Source organism: Lentinus tigrinus (genome assembly GCF_003813185.1).
Source record: "Lentinus tigrinus ALCF2SS1-7 unplaced genomic scaffold L226scaffold_6, whole genome shotgun sequence".
Lineage (NCBI taxonomy): Eukaryota > Fungi > Basidiomycota > Agaricomycetes > Polyporales > Polyporaceae > Lentinus > Lentinus tigrinus.
This window is the reverse complement of record NW_027137915.1, coordinates 1,213,160-1,227,267: the sequence shown is the minus strand read 5'-3', so window position 1 is coordinate 1,227,267 and position 14,108 is coordinate 1,213,160. Positions and strand designations below refer to the sequence as shown.

At 57.1% G+C, this 14,108-nt stretch overlaps 4 protein-coding genes across 4 annotated transcripts; 3 read left to right on the top strand and 1 right to left on the bottom strand.

Moving 5' to 3' along the window:
* Positions 1-946: 946 nt before the first annotated feature.
* Positions 947-2,199, top strand: L226DRAFT_611018 (uncharacterized protein). The gene is made up of 6 exons (XM_067686227.1): positions 947-1,123; positions 1,224-1,306; positions 1,372-1,522; positions 1,582-1,606; positions 1,714-2,058; positions 2,117-2,199. Exons 1-5 carry the CDS (start codon positions 999-1,001, stop codon positions 2,014-2,016), a joined length of 687 nt encoding a protein of 228 aa, XP_067538386.1. The 5' UTR covers positions 947-998; the 3' UTR covers positions 2,017-2,058; positions 2,117-2,199.
* A 765-nt stretch (positions 2,200-2,964) lies between these two features.
* L226DRAFT_504266 (uncharacterized protein) lies at positions 2,965-5,212 on the top strand. The gene is made up of 2 exons (XM_067677975.1): positions 2,965-3,288; positions 3,362-5,212. The coding sequence occupies exons 1-2, from the start codon at positions 3,022-3,024 to the stop codon at positions 5,042-5,044; spliced, it is 1,950 nt and encodes a 649-aa protein (XP_067538385.1). The 5' UTR covers positions 2,965-3,021; the 3' UTR covers positions 5,045-5,212.
* Positions 5,213-5,460: 248 nt separating this feature from the next.
* Positions 5,461-8,104, top strand: L226DRAFT_532582 (PP2C-domain-containing protein). The gene is made up of 10 exons (XM_067680288.1): positions 5,461-5,550; positions 5,610-5,631; positions 5,693-5,770; positions 5,890-5,979; positions 6,035-6,166; positions 6,223-6,299; positions 6,351-6,435; positions 6,497-6,553; positions 6,603-6,752; positions 6,803-8,104. Exons 1-10 carry the CDS (start codon positions 5,548-5,550, stop codon positions 7,735-7,737), a joined length of 1,629 nt encoding a protein of 542 aa, XP_067538384.1. The 5' UTR covers positions 5,461-5,547; the 3' UTR covers positions 7,738-8,104.
* A 178-nt stretch (positions 8,105-8,282) lies between these two features.
* Positions 8,283-11,445, bottom strand: L226DRAFT_611016 (uncharacterized protein). Its single transcript, XM_067686226.1, has 2 exons — positions 9,574-11,445; positions 8,283-9,520 (listed from the first exon to the last, which is right to left on the bottom strand). The coding sequence occupies exons 1-2, from the start codon at positions 11,408-11,410 to the stop codon at positions 8,577-8,579; spliced, it is 2,781 nt and encodes a 926-aa protein (XP_067538383.1). The 5' UTR covers positions 11,411-11,445; the 3' UTR covers positions 8,283-8,576.
* Positions 11,446-14,108: the final 2,663 nt, after the last annotated feature.

Below are 14,108 nucleotides of genomic sequence, written 5' to 3'. Positions count from 1 at the left end.
CAAGAGCCGAATGACGACTAGCGTCGAGAAGAAAGAGAATAAGTTTAGGGAGAAGGGAAAGATGACGTTCGACGTCGATGAAGACCTTGACAGCACTGCTCCAAAGGATGGGGTATCCTTGTTGGAAGAGTGGCAGGTTTTAAAGGAGAAGGAGCCAGCCGCCGAGCGCGGCTGACGGGGCGGGGCGGAGAAGACAATACGCGCATGGAACAATGATGGACGGCTAGGGGAGGGCGGTTGTCGAGAGGAGAATGGCTGATGCCAGGATCTGAGTCCGGGATCCGGAAGCTGGAGCACAGACTGCCCGCCTTGACTTGGGTTTATTGTGGCTGCGTCCTTGTGTTTGCGTTACAAATGACCACCAAACACCTGCCTTATTGGGAAGTAGACGCCCGCAGCCTGACGACCTCATCTCAAGGCCGCGCTGCGATTTTGATGATCCCCCTGGGGCATGTCCGCCGTTTGACCAGCGAGGCGGGGCGGCGGATGGCCGAGACGCAAGCTATCTGCGCGTTGCATGATCCTGTCGTGGTTACCGGATAGTCAATATCCATGGCGAGGCTCGAGGCTGTTCTCACACTCACCTCCCCTTCGGCGGGATTCCGCGTCCATACGAAAGGGGCAAGGAGGCACTCGGCGTATATGCGTACAGTTGCGCTGGGAACAATGGGAAATATTCCTTGTACGACAGTTGAACGCCGACGACAGGAGAGCCTCGTCAAATATTCAGGTGCTTCATGTGGCTGGGTATTGCATTTGTTGCTCAAGTTCGCAACACTCGAGCTTGCCACTGAACTGCATCATCTGCTGGGGCGGTCTTGGAAGCTGTGTGGATTGGAGATGGTGGTAGAGAAACAAGTTCTGCGAACGCGAACTAGAAGCTGTGCAGCGATATGCCACGTGCTCCGCCCGCTGTGCTGACGCGGCGTCGGAAGTCCTGACTCTACCAAGGACTGTATACATACCTCCCCACATCAACACAGGCGTAGACCGGTATCATGGCCAACACTGCAGGCTCCTTGCCGCGGCGGCGGAGCACGGCCGACGTCTTCTTCTTTTTCCGTAATCCCGACGCAGCCAATGCCGCTCGAAGTGATCTCATCAACATGGTCGAGGAGATGCGGTGAGTATAGTCCCCGATCCTCGTACGGCTCAATGTTGCACCAAAGTATCATGATATGGATATACTGACTTAATGATCCTTGGTCTGGCTGTGCATGCAGGCAACGAAGTTCACAGCTCGACGACTTCGCGAGTGCACTGCCAAAGGTCACGGAGAGCCAGCTCGCAGCCCTCGGACAGTCTGGTGCGTGCGGTATCCCATCAATAGTTCATAACGTGCCTCATGCCAAGCCCGGTCCGTGTCCGCAGATGGCACATGCCCCATATGCCTCACATCGCTTCTTGCGATCCTCGCTGAGGAGGAGACTGCGATTGCCATGGACTCGCCTGCGCATCCCATCGAGGAACTCGGCGTGACGAGGCTCGCACATACATGCGGACACATCTTCTGTCGCAAGGAGTTGAGTATCTCCCCTGCCACTAGACCGTTCCAGACTCACAGTATCACCCTACTTCTAGCATTCGCGGGTGGCTGTATCAAGGTGTACGTGTATCAACAAAACCCCATTTGGCTTTACTGATTGACAACTAAATGCGCCAATTGCGTACGTGTACACCCGCACGAAATATGCGACGGTCATGATGCTACAGCACACGACCTGCCCGACGTGCCGAACTCCATTCATCGCAGTGCCCGAGGGCAGCGAGCCTCGACTGGGTGCGCCCGCTTTTGAGGTGCCGGATGCTGCATCGTTCGGCACGTTCCTCGACAACGAGGCTGCCCGTGCGCTCCATACAATCATCCAGGAGTCTAGTCGTCCGGGTGGGAACCAGAGCGGCCCTTCGGGAACACAGGGTGATGCTCCATCCCGACGGGAGGAAGAGGAAGAATACGAAGAGGCCCACTTCGAATACAACGACGACCGGAGCGAATTTGCCGGGATGTACTCTTGATGCATCATGTCCTATCATGTCGTGGCAGTGGCGCAGACATGGGTGTGTACGATCATTTAGCTTTCTCTTGGTTTACTCGTTGTATCATAATGGTGGATAGATTCGCGATGGTGGAATGTATAATACCAACCGCTACCCGGTACACAAGTGCTAGACGTGGAGGCGGTCTCAGCAGTCGGCGAGGCTTGACCGTCGAAATCAAGAAGACGATGACGACTTATTCCAAGCCTGCCAACAGTCGAAAAACTTACGATAACCCAGAGTCACCCGAGTCGACATTCTTCGCTAAACGCCTCCATCGAAGTGTGGTTACGAAGCGGGCGCCGGATGCTATATTGCTTCTTAGAAACCTCTCCGAACTGCACGAGCAGGCTCTTGGGAGGCCTGAGCCTGACGTCAACGACCGGGTACCGGATGCTAACCCATTGCACGCAAGTCCCCGAGCCGCTCATGAGTCCGGAAGATGTCTACGAGTCTGCGCAGGAATTCTTTCATCTCGCACAGCAGTCCTCTAAACACCTGCATCAATGACCAGGTCCCCGTGTGGGCCCGATCATCAAGACAATCCGTGAAGTACGCTGCACAGCAAATGTCGTATGTGATCTTCGTGATTTGGTGGGCGGTTACGGGACGTTGGTACCTTGTACCTTTTCTTGCTTCTGAGCAACAGTGTGCCAGTCTTGCACATAGGTAATCGGCACCCGTTGTTCTTCCGAGTTCTGCAACTTGCTGCGATCCACGAGACCCGACATACACCATCGAACATCACTGGCAGCCAGCGCGTTTTGTAGTCATCTGGCGTGTAAATCGCTCTCACACGGCAACGGGAGAGTAACGATAGACCGGAAGTGTGGTTAAGGTGTCCGACGACAACTCACGAAGCCCATGAGCGCCTACTGTATGGAAGGTGCCAGATGCGATTACGCTGGTTGTGCCCCTACCCTCCCACCATGACCTCAGCCTCAGCGCATTTCCTCTTTCTCCACTCAATCATCGCAGTCAATCATGCCAACGACTTTTACTCCTGATCGCTCACTGCTGAATCCGCGATTCGACGGCTACAAGTTCTCACCGCTTGAGCATGATGAGGTCACCGCGCACTACCCGCTAGATCACAAGCTCTCCCAAACGAACGTCTCTGGCCGCAACCCGCTCTCATTCCAGGAAGTACAGAGCCGCGTTACACACAATCATCTGGCCGTATGCAGCCAGACAAGGCGTGCGGCGTATGTGGATGCCGAGTTGCGGGTAATCGGGGTGGACTTGGATGAGGTAAGTTCCTTGCCGCCGTCTTCGCACTAGCATGTGGAGTGAACGACGACATCTGATTGTGCTGGCGAAGTAGGCAACGCTCAAACCCACATCTCGGATCCTGTACGAACTCCCGAGACCTATACAATCGTCCGGGGTGGAGACCCTGCAGCGGGAGTACCCCTCCGCCGCGTTTGTCGACGCGACTTCCCTCTTCGTCTCCGACGGATATGGCACCCTGTATGCCCTCCGCTTATGCGATTCCGGCCCAGCTGAGCTCCTCACCACGTACGAACTCTCCATTCCTGACGCATACGGCTCTTCTCAGAGCACAGTTCCGTTCCGTCTGCATCACGCGGTCGTACCCGAAGCCAATCTGGCAGTCGTCGTCCTCTCCTCCAAACACTACCCCAAAGACGCCCCACAGCCGGCGAGCACGAAGACGAAGCCGCCTCCAGTCAAATTTGACATCTGGGGCGCGCACATCCCGCTTCCCATTGCGATCTGTCCGGACGCACCCGCGCAGCCCCTCAACATTGTCTGGCACCGGCGGGGAGACGACGTGCCGACGTATGCGGCCTTCAGTCCTAAGTATAAGTCATTCTTCTTTGTCGGCAGCTCCGCGTACCTGCCGATTGCCGTCTCCCCCACTCCAAGGTACGACCCTTCCCCGGACGAGCTAGCTCCGATCCCTCGCGCGGGGGAGAACCTCGATGGCGCTGCCAGCAATGGCGAAGGTGTAACCACAGTGGTCCCGAAGCCCCCGCCGTACTCGTGGACGCAGACGTCCGACTCGGTCACGCTCGCGATTCCGCTCCCCGCCGACACCCCCACCGAGCATATCAAGGTGGCGTTCTCCCCAAAGACCCTGACGGTCCTTGTGGAAGGCGCCACCACGTCCACGGACGATGTCCCTATTGTTGTTCCAAGATTCACCCTGAAATCTTTGTGGGACGGCATCCACCCGTCAAGCAGCCTGTGGACGTTCGACCGCGCGGCGGAGAGCCGCTACGGTATCCTCGCGCTCCATCTCGACAAGCAGCACGAAGGCACCCGCTGGCCCCAGGTCTTCGCCGCTTCCAACTCTGATGAGCCGGAGGTACCCGAGACACTCGACCCCACCGAGCTCTACAACATCCGCGAGGCCCTCGAGAAGTACACCGCCGCTCTTCGCGACGGTACGGACGCAAGCGGGCTAGGTCTCGGATCGGGAATGCCAAGCCTGGCAGAAGGCGAACGCGATGACGAGGTCGATCTATCCGTCGGCAAGTCAGCGTGTTTCACCTGGGTCGCAGTCGACGGCACTCCGTCCTCAGGCATAGACGGACACATCGATGAGGCCCCGTTACAGGTGCTCTCCCTCCCGTTCCCCGGCTCAGCGGGTTTGTTCCCCATCTCGCTTGTCGCAAAGCATGGCGTGGACGGGGTGACGTACACGCTGCAGGAGGGGCCGGGCTCGGAGCCAAAGTGGGAGCACACGTCGACGTACTCGGCCCTCGCGTTCGTGCTCGCATCAAAGCGGGACACGCGGTTTGTGCACCACGTCTCGTCGAAGGCAGTGTTCGCGTTCGAGAGCGGGGCGCAGGACCTTGGCGGGAACGTGTATGTCTACCGGTGTGCAGGCCCGAAGGAGAACTGGGCGAAGCAGGCGATCTTGAAGATTGGAGGAGGGGAGGCGGGCTCGCTGTTGGGCGTTGGGCTCGTAATGGCACAGGACAAGGTGGTCATCCTTTGTTTGTGTGAGGGGGAGTTGGTTGTCTTGCATGATATGTTCTGATTGTAGAGTCCGTCAATTGTGGCGTACTGCATTGTATGATGTGCACTCAATATGTGTAGTCCTAGTAATCTCGTGTAGCCGTGCGTCATGAAATCTCTCATCGCGAGCATTGCACGTTGTGAGAATGTGGTGGTCCCAGTCACCTAACAGATCCCAACCTTGAAGTACTCTATGTACTCATACTTACTTACGAAGGAGTGAATGACTATCTCATCTTATCTCGAGATCCCGGCGTCGGCGCGGGGTAAGGCGCCTCCGAGCTGCGGGGAGGCCCCCTGGGACACCCAAGTTGCCATTTCGGGGACTCACCACCTGCGAACCCAGCCAGCTGCCAGAGATTTTGCTCCGCAAACATCTGTCAACAGATCCCTGACTCGAGACCACACGCGACCCCGCCCCCAAGCTCTACACTTTCTCCCCGGACGACCTCGACGTTCGCGACGACGACCACATAGCAATCTTCGACGACCACCCGCCCTCACACGGCCTCACGACGCTGAAAGATGGTGCGTGATTGATTTTCACTGCCGCACCGGTGGAGCAAGTAATTCATGCATATGTTCAGGGTCAAACCCTCTCTATACCGGGTATGTTCGAGGAACGAAGCCAAGGACGAGCTAAAGATTAACAAGTACTGTCGTGCTCCAGCGACGACCAAGAACACCGAGCAAGGCGCAAATGATAAGTACCACTTCGGTGTGAGTGAGATGCAGGGATGGAGAATAAGTGAGTGGCCATATATGCGTCCCCAGGTTATCCTCCAGCCTCTCGTACACATCTTTCATGTCGCCACACCGTGCCGGGATGCTGCTTGTGAGGACAGTGCTGACAACGCCCCGCCGCAGCTATGGAGGATTCGCACACGGCCCTCCTGAACCTGGATGAAGACTCGCCAGACCCCAACACCTTCTTTGCTGTTTACGACGGCCACGGTGGTACGTCTTTGACCGTCATCCACCCTCGCAGTCCCCTTATCACCCTTTTTGCCAGGCTCCGCCGTGGCGAGGTACGCCGGGCAGAATGTCCACAAGCGCCTTGTGCAGGATGAAGCATATAAGAAGAAGGACTATGCCGCTGCTCTGAAGCACGCATTTATCGGGACGGACGCAGACATGCGATCTAGTGCGCACACGATGCTTCTCGGGGATATGTTGCCAGAATCTGATATAGCGACCTAGACCCTGAATTCTCCCGCGACGCCTCAGGCTGCACTGCTGTGGCCGCTCTCGTCACCAACGACGGCAAGATTCTTGTGGTATGTACATGCCCGTCCGCTTCTGTGCTTGTATGTGAACATCACTGTCAGGCAAATGCCGGAGATTCGCGGTCGGTGATCAGCGTGAAGGGTGAGGCGAAGCCGCTCAGCTACGACCACAAGCCCCAGAACGAGAGTGCGTAACATGTTTCTCGTATCTTACCTGACAGTAGAGTGCTGACTGCATACACCCTTAGAGGAGAAGAACCGTATAGTTGCTGCAGGCGGGTACATAGAGTACGGTCGTGTCAATGGTTCGTCGATCGTCCAGCTTGCGTCTCTCACACCTGAGCTTCTGTGCAGGTAACCTCGCTCTTGCGCGGGCACTCGGCGACTTTGACTACAAGAAGAACACGTCGCTTGGTCCCGAGGCGCAGATTATCACAGCTGATCCTGAGGTCATCGAGCACGAGATCACTGAGGAAGACGAGTTCGTTATCATTGCGTGTGATGGTGCGTCTCGGCTACGCTGTATCATGTGGCTTGCGCTTACCCCTTCGCAGGCATCTGGGACTGCCTATCGTCACAGCAGGCGGTGAACGTCGTCCGGCTGCTCATTTCGCAGGGCAAGCGCCTGCCTCAAATTTGCGAGGAGATCTGCGAACTCTGCCTGGCTCCCGACACTACGACCGGCGCGGGTATTGGCTGTGACAACATGACCATCATGGTTGTCGCGATCCTGCACGGCAAGTCGCAGGACGAGTGGTACGATTGGGTCACGGATCGGGTGAAGAACAAGTACGGATACCAAACCCCGGAGACCCTGCCGCAGCTGTACTCCACGAGCCGACTCATGTCGTTCAAGGTCAAGCGTGAGGCGTACGAGCAGAGGCAACGAGAACGAAAGGAGCGGGAAGAGCGGGAACGGGCTAACGGTATCACCCCAGTGGCGGACGCCACGCCAACATCTCTCTTTGGTGGATTTGCCAACATCCTTGGCGGAGACGGTTCGCTCATTCTGAACACAGTACCAGACGACGATGACGATGACGACAGCGACGACGACGACGTCGAGGGTCATGGCATCAACGCTCGCTCGCTCCTGAGCAACGCAGGGTTCGGCCTCGGTCAGCCCATCCAGATCGATATGACCAAGAGTCTGCGGGAGCAGCTCCAGGAACTTCACGAGATGGGTGCGTTCAGCGAAAACGATGTCGAGATGGGCGACATTGACGATGAGTCGGGCGGGGAAGGCGACCATGACGCGGATGGTGACGGGGAGCATACCAGCGACCCCGAGTCGCCCACATATACCTACAATGGCTCCTCGTCAACTCTCGGCTCCCGAGGCGGCGAGACGCCCCCTCCGCCGCCGACGCCACCAAACGGGGACGCAACCCCGGTGCAGCTGAAGGCCCTGCCCGACGGCGACGCACCGAGCGCAGCGCTCAAGGCGGAGGGCTTCATGGACTCGAGCGAGAGCCCGCTCAAGGTCTAGGAGGTGTGTTTGGGTTAGTCTATGTGCACTGTATTAATCGCATCGCATGGTGATCATGATGATTGTATTCTCTCGCGACATCCTACTACTAGTCTCCTCTCGTCTCTCTCGTCTCACGTCTCTTTCTCCTCAGTGTTCGTAGTGTTCGTCTAGTCGCACATCGTCAGTCGTTAGGGCCCGTGTACTACGTCTTCACGCATCACGTTTCACGTTCGCTGCTATCTATTTTCACTTCTGGGGTTCAGACCGTCTGCTGCTCATACTCTGCCGCATCCATGTATGTGCGTGGGTACTATCACTACTAGTACTACCACAGATCACGGCTCGTCAGTGGGATGTACACATTCTGCTTGTGACCATACCATCCCCGCATCGCTCCTTTGCAATTCTTTGCGACTTTCATGTGTAGTTTTTTCTCTTTCTCAGCCTGGTCCAGTTGACGATTATGTATTGGCAGGATGAGGTCGATAGATGTTGTAACTTTCTGCAAGCAGTTGTACCATTGCACAACCATGTAAATATTGATACACACCCATCCGTACCTCAAAGTTAGGCCCCTGCACGCGGCTCGTGACAACCCAAGGCAAGAGCCTCAATACGAAGGAAAGAAACATTTTAGACAGCTGAGATCAGAGCAGACTCGACAGCATCGAGACGAGACGACTACGCAAGTACGGATACATAGATCGACAGCAGCAGATGGCACCAACAGTCATACATGAACGTCGCGGGAGAAGATAGCGAATAAGATTACCGAGCCGCACGTAACATTACAATACAGTACTCCGCACAGTCAAACCGAGAAACCCCGCGCACAGTCCGATCGCGACACACGCAACTCAATGCTTTCGCTTCGCAGACTTTGGGGTCTTGTTCGCTTTCGAACTTGCCGACGTCGACGAGGAGCCAGCAGGGACGCTCTGCACGCGCTGAGATGGCGGTGCAGGGGTGCTCGCTCGCTGCAGCGCACGCCCGCGCGGGGGCCGTGGAGGCGGTTCGTCGTCCGAGCTCTCTTCCTCCTCTCTGCGTTCCGGTTCCGGCTCGGGCTCGGCTCGAGCTTTGCCTTTTCCCTTCCCCTTCCCCTTCGATGAACTCGAGGGCTCGGTTCGGTGGTCGTCGGAGGGATCGTGAGGACGCCCCGGAGTGAGCGGGAGCGGCCGGTCGTGCTCGTCCAGCTTGAACGAGACGCGTCTCCCCCGGGAGCGACTCCGCTGTCCAGGAGGTACGGAGGCGGGGCGTAACGCAGGGGAAGATGTCGCAGGAGAGGAAGGTATGGGCGAAGATGGTGGCAGGGTACCGTCGGAAAACATCGGGTCGTAGGCGTATGGATACGGATGTGGATGATGTGTCGGAGTGAAGTATGTCGACGTGCGTGAGGGACCTGCTTCTGAGGCAGATGAAGGCGTGTCGAACGGATGGGTACGATGTCGCTGGTGACTTGGGGTGTATGGCGGCCAAGGCGCATGCGGGAATGGGATGCCTGGAGGATAGCCGGCGCCTGGGGGCGGAGGAGCTGGGATCGCCCCCGATGCCATAAGGTATGATAAACTGTGCCATGCGTGTGCGAACATAAGCTGCGCTTGTGGGTCTTGTAGGCCTGACGCTGGAAGGGGAGTAGTGTGTCGTTCTTCCGGTTGATGACCGCGTGCGCTCGCCGACGAGCTATTGCCATACCGGGTATAAGGAGGGAACATGGGAGGTGGGTATGGGTATGGTGGCATGTGAGGCGCGACACTGGCTGGGCGTGGACGGCTGCGACCTGCGCGGCCAGAGCCCTCGTCGTCTGCGCAGATATCTTAAGCATCGTAACTCGACCCGAGGAACCGTGCAACCTACCGTCATCTGCGTCAGAATGTACGGGGGAAGATGTGGGCGGAGGGATGTCCGAAGAGTACCCAGACTTCGAGGAACCAGAACGTGTTAGACGATTAGTTCGAGCCGCATTTCGGGGCACCGAAATTGGATCGGGGGTGACTGGTCTTGCGGGCGAACTGTCTGAGAGAGAAGACAATGACGATACTCTTCGACGCTTCGTGCCTCTTGGAGGCGGCAGAGGTTGGGGGGAATCGGACACTCGCGTAGGTAACCGCGGTTGGGATTGGGAACGTCGACGTCTGAGAGTCGTAGGTGCGATGTCGGTATTGGAGGGTGGCTCAGGAACTGCCTTCTCTTTGCCCTTACCCTTGTTGCTTTTGGACGGTGGTGGGGATGGGGTAGAAGGGGGTTCAGGCGAAGGCGGCCGGGCAGACTTGGCCTTGCCATTCAATTTCTTGGGAGGAACTGAGATGAAAACCTCCACCTTGAGCTCCTTGCCTTTGACAGACGTCTGTTTCTTTGCCGTCTGTTTCTTGACTCCTCTCGGTGGTCCGACTTTGAATGGAAGATTTAGGGGTGGTGGAGGCGGCGGTAAATCATCGTCTTCGTCGTCACTCGGAGTGCGTGGTCGGGGAGTATAGCGAGCCCGCGGCTTAGGGAACTTAGGACTAGGAGTCTCAGCAGGAGGAAGCGGGGATGGTGCTGACTCATGATCGGGAATGCTCGTTATACTCTCGGGTGCCGACGAGGATCGAGGAGGTGTGAGGAGTTGCAGGACTAGTTGCTCGTCCGCAGAGGACTGTCCGATCTCTGGTGTCCTATCACGCTTCTCCGCAGGGGCAGGGTTAGGGGGCTTGGAATTTGAACGCGTATGCGAGCGAGCACGATTCTCAGGTTGAGGACCAGGCCTTGACCGTCCACGCTGCTGAGGCGTCGGTTTGGGTTTCGGAGGTGAAGGCTCGGGCGACCCAGTGAGGTCGATGATGTCGTCGTCGTCCGCCGCCGGCTGCGGTAGTGGGGCAGAACGTCGTTGAGGTACTGGAGTCTCGTCAAAGTCCCATGCAGCGAACTCATCCTCGGACAAGTCGTCACCGGGAGTCTTGGGAGGCGGTCGCGATCTCCGACGTTGTGGTGTGAATTTTGGCCCCGCGGGACTATAGACCATTTGTTCATCCATTTCCTCCTCCTCCCCTTCCAGGGGTGGTTCGCTTCCCCCATCCTGCTCCGGCTCGGCTGTAGCCTCGTCTCCATCCAACCCATACAGCTCCCTCATCTTCTTCTCCGCTTCTTCGAACTCTCTAAACATCTCCGCGTCCTCCGGATTTGTTTGGTCAGCGGGTGGCACGTACCATTTCTTGTACTCTTCAGGCACTGAAGGTCCAGGAGGGTCAGAAATGAGATCGAGTTCATCTGCGGACTCTTCCTCCTCCTCCTCTCCAGTGTTGTCATCGTCCCCAGCTTGACTGCTGGCTTCGTCCGTCGGAACGATCATAGAGCCAATAGCGTAGGTGCCAGCGGTGCCGCGCGTAACTCCGCGGTCCTTCAAGATGGCCAAGTCGCGCAAGTCGACTATGTCATCCTCGTCCAATGGCTTGTGATAGCGTTCCGCAAGCTGGTCCCAGGTCTTAAATAGACGATCAAGAGACTCGAGTCTGGTTCGTTCGGCATCCAAATCATTCGCGACAGAGGAGGAGCGCTGCGCAGAGGATGAAGCAGAGGGGGTAGCCGAAAGCCGCGGCCGCTTCGCTGCAGGAGGTCTGTTCCGTATTCTCGAGACTGGCGGGGATGCGGAAGGAGTGATGAGCGGTGGTCTGCGCAGCGGGGGCTTGTCGGCAGGGCGGGCAAACTGTGCGTCCATGGCAGGGAGGGCGAGCAGGAGACAGCAGCCACCGTGGTCGACGTTGAGGTCCAAAACGGAAATCGTGCCTTTGTCGCACACTCAACACGCACGTGACCCCACAGCGCGTCGCGTCGCGTCGGTGGCGCACACTGGTGAAGAGTACTCAGGCGAAATGACTGTACCGTCAGGTAACGGAGAGCAGAGTACCGAAAAGTTTTGGGGCGCGGACTGAAGATCCTTGAGACATGCCTCGAACACCCTGCTCGCTTAGAGCAAACGTACGGAACATCCTTCAATTCCACTCACGAAGATTGCGCAAATCATGCCGTCAAGCACTCCGCCAGAGGGGCTGAGCAGCTCAGCGCACAATAGCGGTCGTGTGACACCCACATACACGGGGTTCAGGGTTCTATGTCTGATGAACACGTCTCGGGCGCGATCGTACCAAACATGCATGCCCTGCACGAGGCGCGCCACCGCAACCTGGCACACGACCTCAACATTCCAAACTTGAACTCTTCCCCGTCGAAGTTGGCAGCCGCTCTCACCAAAGCCATAGATTCCGAGCAGACATCGGGAAATCAGTATGCGTTTCGCGGGTGTATCCAGGGTCCAATGAACCTTCGCCCATCGATGGAGTTGGATGCAAGCAGGACTCCTGCTTTGTTTCCTCATACGGAACCGCGAGGCGTGAGGCGTCGTCACAAGAATGCATTGCGACTTCCCACCTTCATAATACCCGGCCACTAGTCCATCCCAAGCGCATCCTGTAGCGACGCGCGCACTGATGGATCCTTGAGAACATGCAGGCATCGAAAACTCAGGGCTTTGGGCATGCAGCCGCGGCAATGGCAGCCAATGCCATTGTGATTCCGATCCCGACGTGCAGGCAGAATATACCTCCGGTGTACTGTCAGAGCACATGGCTGTCTGTATCCTGTAATAGTAGCCCCGTTGCACCATTGTCCGGTCCAGGAAAATACGCACCTTATGCACCCGACGGTGTTCTGGAAGGGCCTCAGCAAGCGTGGACCACGAGCGTCGCACATGTCCGGCAACATAGAATCTCCCTGACTTCGGAAATGAACATGAGAAAGCAACGGGTCTTCCAGTGCACAGTGACGTCTGCGCTGGTCATGGACGCACGCACCTTCTCGGCCTGGCACAGTCCGTCAAACTCGGCATCCCCCTTCTGGATGTGTTGTGGCCTGTGGCAGAAGAAACGCAGGTACTACACCCCTGCAGGAAGGATCTAGAGCCCTGAGCTACCATGCTGGTACCCGCGGAAGGTCGAAGACATGAGACGGAGGGTCATGAAGAACACACCCTGAATCGCCACCGCTGCATTTCTGACACTCGACGCCGATCGCAACGTTCTCGCTCACCTTCACGATGGCTCCATTCACTGACCAATGGCCAACCACAGTTGCCACAGCTGAGGAATTATCGCACGTTCGTGGACTCGCCTTCTGGCCACAAATTGTACGAGTAGCTCAGGTCGATGTCGTCGGGATAGCAGCGGGAGAGAGGCATGGAAACGATTCCGTTGTTTGGATGGCCATGGTCCCCGTGTCCATTGGACAGAACGATGACGGCTCGTATGACGACATCTGACCCTGTATTTCTTCCCCCGAGCTCACCCCGGGGTCGTGATCCTGGAAACCTAGACAATCAACGCCCCCCACAGTCCAAAGAGGTGGGTGATCCTCGTACCTGAAAGCTCCCATCTCATCTCATCGGACGGCACATGCAAAGATAACGGTGGGTAACACCAAATAGTCGTCCGGCACTACCGGGACAACAGACGATCACAGGCACGCTGCCGCCGCCGACACACGATTACTATGCCCTGCGCCGGGAGGCCATATCCAACCTTGCGACGATCCGAAGAATGTTCGAACGTTCGCAAAGTCGGAAGTGCCATCCACCTCCCGAGACGCGTCCGCCCACGCCATGCTCGAGCGGGCCGCGGACCTTCGACATTCCCAACGACTCCTTCTGGGGCATGCGCGCATCACCAGACCGCTGCGCCGTAGGCTATGTGGCCGGAGCCAGAAAGAGGTCCATGTTGCCTTGTGGAGGGTGGCTAGGACGACCTATTGACCTTGGCTGCAATGATCTGTGGCCGAGCGGGACGAAGCCTCATGATTTGCGCTGCAAATAGGGCTTCCGTGGCTCTTCGATGGTAGATTTGTCAACTGTGGGGGATTGCCGTTTTGCAGGACGGTCGAGAGCCGCCATAGTATGGTCCTTGCAGTCTGGGAGACGCGGATAATCGTCTGCTCGACAGGTGCTCTGCGTCCAAGTGTTTCATGTAACTCCGACGCGTCTGTGGTGGTCTGTGAATGCAGGTATGTCAGGTGCAACCAGTCACACGAGTCAAAAACGGCGAGAAGTATGGCCCATACGTAAGAATCTCGTAGTCCGTAGTCCAGATAGGCGAAGCTGTTGGAGAGTTGTTACGCCACATCCAGCATGTTCTGGACTTTGAGAAGACTGGCCTGAAAATTTCTCTACAGAGTCCATGGCCGTTCTGATTTACAAGAGTCGGACGAGGGATCCGTACGAGCCGAAGAAGTATCGACGAGAAAAGCTTAAGGCTTATTGGTCGGAGGCGCGGGCGTGAACTTGAACAACCGAAACAAGTAAGAGCGGCGGCGTGACAAACGTGGCGATCGCTGAGCGCGTCACACTGTATGGGAACCACGCCACCGCT